The 7,269-nt window shown below is 48.5% G+C and overlaps 1 protein-coding gene across 1 annotated transcript; it reads right to left on the reverse strand.

Annotated features, from left to right (window-relative positions):
• Positions 1 to 1,981: 1,981 nt before the first annotated feature.
• Positions 1,982 to 6,841, reverse strand: RNASEL (ribonuclease L (2',5'-oligoisoadenylate synthetase-dependent)). The gene is made up of 6 exons (XM_010283652.1): positions 5,440 to 6,841; positions 4,953 to 5,041; positions 4,347 to 4,537; positions 4,124 to 4,241; positions 3,206 to 3,327; positions 1,982 to 2,117 (listed from the first exon to the last, which is right to left on the reverse strand). The coding sequence occupies exons 1-6, from the start codon at positions 6,839 to 6,841 to the stop codon at positions 1,982 to 1,984; spliced, it is 2,058 nt and encodes a 685-aa protein (XP_010281954.1).
• Positions 6,842 to 7,269: the final 428 nt, after the last annotated feature.

Below are 7,269 nucleotides of genomic sequence, written 5' to 3' on the forward strand. Positions count from 1 at the left end.
CTGGACACACATCTCTGGGTGTCCTCCTGCTTTCTGGGCATGAGAAAGACAGAGTGAGCAAGAAAAAACAAGCAAGGAGGAAAGAAGAAAATACAAATGTTGACACAAGAGGAGTCGACATTCTCCTGGTTGCATTTCCTCTATTGGCACCTCACCAACAGCTACATGGTCAAGCTTTCTTCTTGTCACATTTATGTATTTGAAAAAGTTCCCAGGACTGTCAGAAGGTCCTTTGCCAGGACCACTGATGCAGGTTGGCAGTCGGACCTCGCGAGCCATGAGCATGTGTGTGGCAGTCTGCAATCAAAGTCCTGCACAGCAATGCTGGTCTGCAGGTACATACATCTGTAAGCACACACAGCCAAACCAGATGCCCCAATGATGCATTCTGGCAGCCACCCGTTTACAGAGGAGATGGGTCAAACACAGCCGCTCCCAGAGTTTTACATGCACGTGCAAGCATTGATGCTCATCTTCGCACCTCAACTCATCCACAAAATCCTCACCCTCACTCCACAAAAACAGTGCAAAAACCCCCACCGTTCAGCCCATTATTTCAGAAGAGACAGCTTGCTTCCGAGGACAGGAAGCCTTCAGTACTTCCCAGTATCTTTTCCCATCAGATACCCATATGGGCCAGAAGCAATTCATCCGAGCAGTGACAAAAGTGTCCACCACCTTACCTAAACAACCAAGAGGCACCTCCACAGGGAGGCAAAAAATGTATCTTTTTGGTGCTTTATGGTGCTGCAGACTACCTCCTTCTGTGCACAGGGGATGGAGAAACCTCATCCATAAATGACTGTAGAGTCCGTTTTCCAGGTAAGTTTATTCCAAGTTTTGTTCTCCACCGGCTAATCAAAAGAGTAACCATCTCAGTTTGAACAAAATTAAAAATCTTTTCAATGGCTGAAAAATATTTCCGTAAGCAACGTATAATCATCGTGCAAATCAGAGCGTTAGCCGAGAAACAAGCGAGCCCTTGGACAAACAGACACACGTTGCATGCCGTAGGATTTCAGAAATGGGTTTGTGCCACCCAGCCTTCAACACCAAAGCTCTGAGCTGGCTGCTCGATGGGCACCAGCTCCGTGCAAGGGAGGAGAGCCTGGCAGGAGGAGAGTGATGGACCCCCAGCAGCGCTGCTCCTAGGCAGGGCGTGCTTGCGCGTAGCCCTGCCTTGCAGACACAGCCTGCCGTGGCAGAGAAGGAGGAACGGGTCCCTGCATTCCCTTTGATGTCAGTGGCCTTTTTCAGGTGAGTCAGGACTACGCACAGTAGCGGAATTTTGTGGGATGGTGCTCCTTACATCTGTTCCTCGTGGAAGCATCTCCTGCATCCCCCAGAAGAAGTCCTTCAGGTCCCAGCAGGCTGGGCTGAGCGTGCCTCTACCAGATCAGCGGGATAATGGGCCAAGGGCAACTCTGCAGCCAGACCATTGCCTAGGCATCTCATTTGCTGGCTGCTGTTTCAAAAAGACTGAAAAGAGAGAATCCCTGTCTTTCTAGGAGTAGATGAGCAGCTCATCAGTGCAAGCTGTGGGGAACATTGGCCCTCGCAAGGAGCTCAGACTCCTTTTCCTTTATCAGAGGGTCCCATGTTGTCTGGCAATGCCTGAGCTCTTCTGCCTCCCAGATGTGTTGGGTGTATGGGGGCTGTCCCACACCTCCCTGCTCTCCAAAAGGATCAGGGCCTTGATCTCCACCTCACAGAGACAGATAAGCCCAGAGGGACAGAGGTAGCCAAGAGGGACCTTGGCTGGCTCTCGGCTTGGTTCCTCTCCAAAGCCCGTGGTTGTTACACCAAACACTTCTGAAGCAGCTTTCATTTCTTAGACTAAAAGTCCTCCATGCTCTGTCCCTGCATCTGCTCTCTCCCGTCTCCTTACCCACCTTCTTCAAGTCTTTTGCAGATGAAGAAATAGGGAATAAAAAGAGGCAGTGATGGTGGGTTCAGACACGGGACATGAGGCAATGATGTCCTACAGAGAAGAGTCTTGAATGTCTGCAAAGTGACTGTATTTGGGATTCTGGCGTAAGCTGTTGTAGACATAAATGGTAAGTGCTGGAAAAAGCTTCAAGAAATACTCAGCATGGTCTCCTATTCTGTTACTGATCCTGAAAGAGAAGAAAAACAAAATGGATTTTTAAAGCTTGCCCAAGAAGTCAAAGTGTCCAGGATGCCCTGGTTACACCCTTGCAGAGAAAAAAGCCATTCTAGAGGCTTTCTGATAATACAGGAAGGTTTCCTAGAAATCCTTGAGCTGTAACTTTTCTATACCTTCCTTAAGCTCCTCAATCTATTTTTTCGCTATTCCTCCAGCACCTCCATCTGCCTAATCCTACCTGCGTCTTCACTGAAGAACAGTGCTGGCCACCAGCGTCAGCGAAACCATCGCTAGGAGTTAATGCCACCTCTAACCTCACATGTAAGCGCCCATGACTGTGAAGGGCTGGAGACTCTGGCAGCTCTTTAGGAGTCAAGACCTCCTAACAGGACCTTCTGACAGGACCGGTGCTTCCTCATCCGTATCTCAAAGCACTTCAGCATGATAAACATCAGCACTTTGGAAATAATAGCAAGGTAGATAAGGAGGCTTTTCAAAGGTATAAAGGATGATACAAGTATTTAAGAATGATCTAAAAACCTTCCTGGAGTTATGGCAAGAAACACCAGCCTGCAGCAAAAATAACAGCCCGGAAGGACACGTTCACGGTGTCCTCTGCTGTAGAGCCATGACCTGCCCTAGCTGTCATGGACACCTCTCCACCCCACAGGCTGCTCTGCAAAGGCAAAGGTGCAGAGGGAGCTGCCACCAATTCTCTGAAGCTGCCGCTATCCCTCTGGAATGGAAGGCTCCGGTTGAGGATGTTCATCTGTGGGAGATGATCTGGGAGTCAGATTTTCCTTCAAATTCCGAAAAAAAATCCTGTGGGCTAACTTACTTTTATTACCCTCAGGAAGGTGATTTTGAGAGCTGACTCCAGACTGCTTGCTGCCATGATGCACAATCTTTCACGCTCTATTGCGCTGCCAGAGGAGATAGCCCCTCTAATGAGATGAGCTTTAACGGACTTTCTCCCCCATCCCAGTTGTGTTTGCCCTTCTGGAAAACCGTCTGAAGAAGATTTTGCTCTCAAACTCTCTGGCACTTGCAGATACCCAGATGCTCCCCTGTGGCAGGGGCAAAGAGGCGAACATGTACCTGGCATCTGGGTGTTCATCCAGGTTTCTGATGAACCTCAGTAGGTCAGTGATGTCATTGCTATATTGGAATGGTTTTCCATTCCTAGGATTTTCCATGACATTCAGAACATCTTTGTCAATCTGAAAAAAAGCTCACAGGTTATTCTCTGCCTTTCACACACCACGAAAGCAGCACATCTACCTCCACTCACCACAGCCACTGCCTTTCTGCAGGGACGTCATCTTGCATGGGTAAATCTTGTGACCCTTAAAAAGCATATGTCCCTGCATGAGCAGAAGAGTTCACTCTGCAGGCCATGCGCCATACAGACCCCCTGATTCTGCTAAGTGTTTCCTCTCCTGCCTTGCCGAGGTGTGGCGTTCATACTGGGGCTGTCAACGTGGCACAGGATACTTCCATGCATGCCTAGAGGGCAGGGGGGACTCGGGAGTCTTGCTCCAACTGTGCCGCTGTTGAGATGACCACATGGGCTGCCATACTGAACCAAGACTGTAAGACCTCGAACGATGCAGCGCGTCATTTCAGGATGCCACCTGCAGAAGCAGGCCTGGTCTCACTGCTTTTGAGCCAATCTAACAAAACACTTTTGCCAGAAATGTTGCTGGCAACAAGGGCCAGAGGTCCTTGTCTTAAAGGGTCACCAACAAACACCCTTGAAGGTTTGCCAGCTAATTCTGTAACAACCATTCCCTACTACCACCCCAGTCAACAGAGCTCCCTTTAGCATCAACGTCTTGAGTCTGGTGTATTTCGACTATGTGGCTTTGATTTAATTGTTTCCCCCCGTTATCTGTATTTATGTGGCGCTACTTTCTCCAGTTACGGTTTTAAACAGGGCCTCTGAAACACCCAGGAAAAGCTTCTGCCTAAATGTCTAGCTCAAACCTCCTATCGATCCAAAGGGAAGAGGATTACCTCCTCGGTCCACCATGGATACGGAAAACTTTCAGTAGCATTACGAGCTTGAAAGACAGCTCTTCGGTTGCGGAGATCTTTGATTTTATTCCATATACTCTTCAGGAACTTGAACCTGCTGTGGAACGAGGAGCTTCGTTAGCTGCAACAGGACATTGCTGTTCCCAGCACCACAGACAAATCTCGTACCGAAAGCTTTTCCTTTGTACTCCCAGGAACTTACGTCTGTTTGCTCCAGAAATAGGGATGTTTGCTCAAACCCTCCAAGCCTCGTTCATCATGAGAGTCCAGGCTACTTACAAGGTCCAGAGCCTCCTTGTAATCTGGGGAATCCGCAGCCAAGTCCTCAATACTGACTTGCTGAAGGGGTTTCCTACCCCCCGTTAAAACATACAGCACGAGCCTGCTGAGGGCCTGCAAAGAAACACGTCGCTGCTCACGTGCCAGATGCACGAAACCTCTCACCAAATGGGAGAGGACTAGTGTTCCTAAATGAGCAGACTGCCTGTGTGAACACACACACGCACCTATAGGTGTGCAGAGGTATACAAATACACACAAAACACGAACTTTGAAGCTCTGTGCGCAAAGACAGAGGAGACCATAATCGTGCTCACAGCCTATCTGTGGATATCCCTGCACCAGCCACAGCCTTGCATCCTAATCGCTATCATTCTTACGTAGCGTCTATTGCTATATGGGCTTTCCCAAAAATCAAGGTGTTTTCTAGTTGAGGATGCAGAAAAGCTTCCCCTAGGATTCACAGCAACAGAAAATATCAGAGAGTGCCTGAAATGTTAAACCGTACGTTGATTTGCAGGGAAGTTACCTCTAAATCTGAGTTTACAAGTTCTTTTTTGCCTTCAATCAACTTTCTTCTATTATCAAAGTCTGCCAGGTAAATTTTGCCACGTAAATCTGAGGAAATAAGAGAAATTGTTAACAAATAATGGTGGAAAACCTTGATACAGTCTGTCAGTGGCTTCTGGATGGCCCCTTCTCTAGAAAACAATTCTCTGAAGACAACTGCTGTGGGTTGATCTGTCTGCAAAGCCCTGGAAAGGAGGGCAGATCTAACATGTAGAGACATGTAAAGTTATTGAAACCCCTTCAGTTGTGGCTGCCTGTGAACACCCCTCTACTTATTCAAAGAGGAAAGCTAATGCCACAGACACCTCATTCTGCATAAAGGAACCTGCACTGGTGTTTCATCTCTTTTTTTTTTTTTTTTTTACAGACAGCTGTGAAGCATCATCTTCTCTAAACTACAGGCAACAGGAGAGAAAAATGAAAATATCAGGAAAGCAAAAGGTAACCTATGAAGAAGTTGCTGGGATGCAGATCCTGGTGAGCAAATCCGAGGGAGTGCAGCTCTCTCACTGCCTGGAAGATCATCCTCAGAGCATCTTTGTAATCCATTTGGTCTCCTGGTTCCTGCAGACATTCTTCAAGGTTTTTCTCCCAGAGGGGGAAGCACAGGTACATGTAGCCTCCTGCCTTCTCAAACTGGAAGAGCTTCAGTAGATGTTCACAGTTACCACATTGTTCGAAGAACCTTTTCTCTTTGTCACCCTCTGTACTGCGGCTTATTCTTACTGCTACCTCCGTCCCACCATGCAGACCCAGGTAGATGCCACCCTGGGAAGTGTTCTGAATTCTCTGCTGGATGTACTGAAATGTCTTCAGTTTGCCAATCATAGGGCGATATATTTTATAAAGTTTTTTCAGCTGCTCCCTCCAGCATTTGCTGTTTGGCTCCCAGTCTTCGAAGGTTTCTAGAACAAACTTGGCATTATACTGGCGAAGAAGACGTGCCACGTTATGAGCACGGTTCCTGTTCGCAACAGCGATAAGTTCCCCAACATCAGTCCTTGCTCCTTTTTCACACAACAACTTTGCTATGTTGTAATCATTTTTCTCTACAGCCACCATCAGTGCTGTGTTGCCCTCCTCATCTGCATCATCGATATCTATTTCACCCTTTTCCAATAAAGCTTTCACCAAATCTGGGCTCCGCATTTCAACAGCTAGGATGAGGGCAGTTTTCCCGCATTCATCTTTGCTGTGCACATCGATACCGCAGCCCAGCAGGAAAAGGCCTATGGAGACAGCTGACTCGTGTCTTTCCTTGGCACAGCCCTCCTTGAGGGCATGGATCAAGGCATTCCTATCTTTGTTGTCACGAATGTTCACGTCGGCCCCCATCTCTTGGACAAGAGTTCTTACAACTGAGAAGTGGCCCTCCTTACAAGCATCCATCAGCGCTGTCGCACCTCCCTTATGCAGTTTCGCATTCTCCTCACTCACTGCCCTCCTCAAATTCACATTTGCTCCTTTGCTATACAGGAATTTTAAAGCTTCCTCCTTCCCATAACATGCAGCCTCCATGAAAGCTGTGAAGCCGTTGTCGTCATGGTCATCAATATTTAATCCACGATCAAGGAGGAGCTCCAGTATATTGACATTTCCTGCTATGGCTGCCTCAGTAAATGCAGTGCCGCCGTTGTCCTTCCTGGCATGTGGACAAGCACCCTTGTCCAGCAGAAGCCGGACCAGGTCCTCATCATCAGCTTGCACGGCAGTCTGCAGTGGTGTCCAGCCGCTTCCTGCTTTGGAGTTCACATCTGCCCCTTTCTCCAGCAGCTCCAGCACATCTTTCATATTACTGTCCCTCAGAGCAGCATTTAACTTGAAGGCAAGGTCTTCTGTTCTCTCCATGCTGGAAGGGGTCGATGCCTCCTGCTGGCTCTGAGCTGTGGGCTCCGTGACGGTCAGACGGAGGGCTCCGTACCGCTGAGCTTCCGCACCTGATCCCACTGAAGGATGGGAGAGGTGCAGTGCTCAGTGCCGTCGTTGTGGGAGATGCTCTGGGTTTGGCTGACGAAAGGTAGGATAGGCTGCTATTTTAAGGGCTTCGTGGTCTTTACCTAATTTTAATAAACAGAAAATCTTCTTTTATTAGACTGACATTTGATGTGCTGAAGGTCTACATGAGGGGCAACTAAGGACAGCAATGCCAGTGCCAGCCGAGAGAGCCAGGGCCTGGTGAAAAGGGCGACCTTAGCACTCACCCAGACCCATCGTGTTTGCTTGCCTGGTCTCAGCTCTAATCGCACCCCAGGCAGGTGTCCCCGGGGTGTCTGGGC

This window comes from Phaethon lepturus, unplaced genomic scaffold (genome assembly GCF_000687285.1).
Source record: "Phaethon lepturus isolate BGI_N335 unplaced genomic scaffold, ASM68728v1 scaffold10273, whole genome shotgun sequence".
Taxonomy (NCBI): domain Eukaryota; kingdom Metazoa; phylum Chordata; class Aves; order Phaethontiformes; family Phaethontidae; genus Phaethon; species Phaethon lepturus.

What these genes read in the sequence shown, in the direction of transcription:
- RNASEL (XM_010283652.1), bottom strand. Translation starts at nt 6,841, where the DNA reads ATGGAGAGAACAGAAGACCTTGCCTTCAAGTTAAATGCTGCTCTGAGG. An exon ending in TATTTCTGGAGCAAACAGAC is followed by an intron (nt 4,242 to 4,346) that starts GTAAGTTCCTGG and finishes CTCGTTCCACAG; the next exon opens with CAGGTTCAAGTTCCTGAAGA. An exon ending in ATCCATGGTGGACCGAGGAG is followed by an intron (nt 3,328 to 4,123) that starts GTAATCCTCTTC and finishes GCTTTTTTTCAG; the next exon opens with ATTGACAAAGATGTTCTGAA.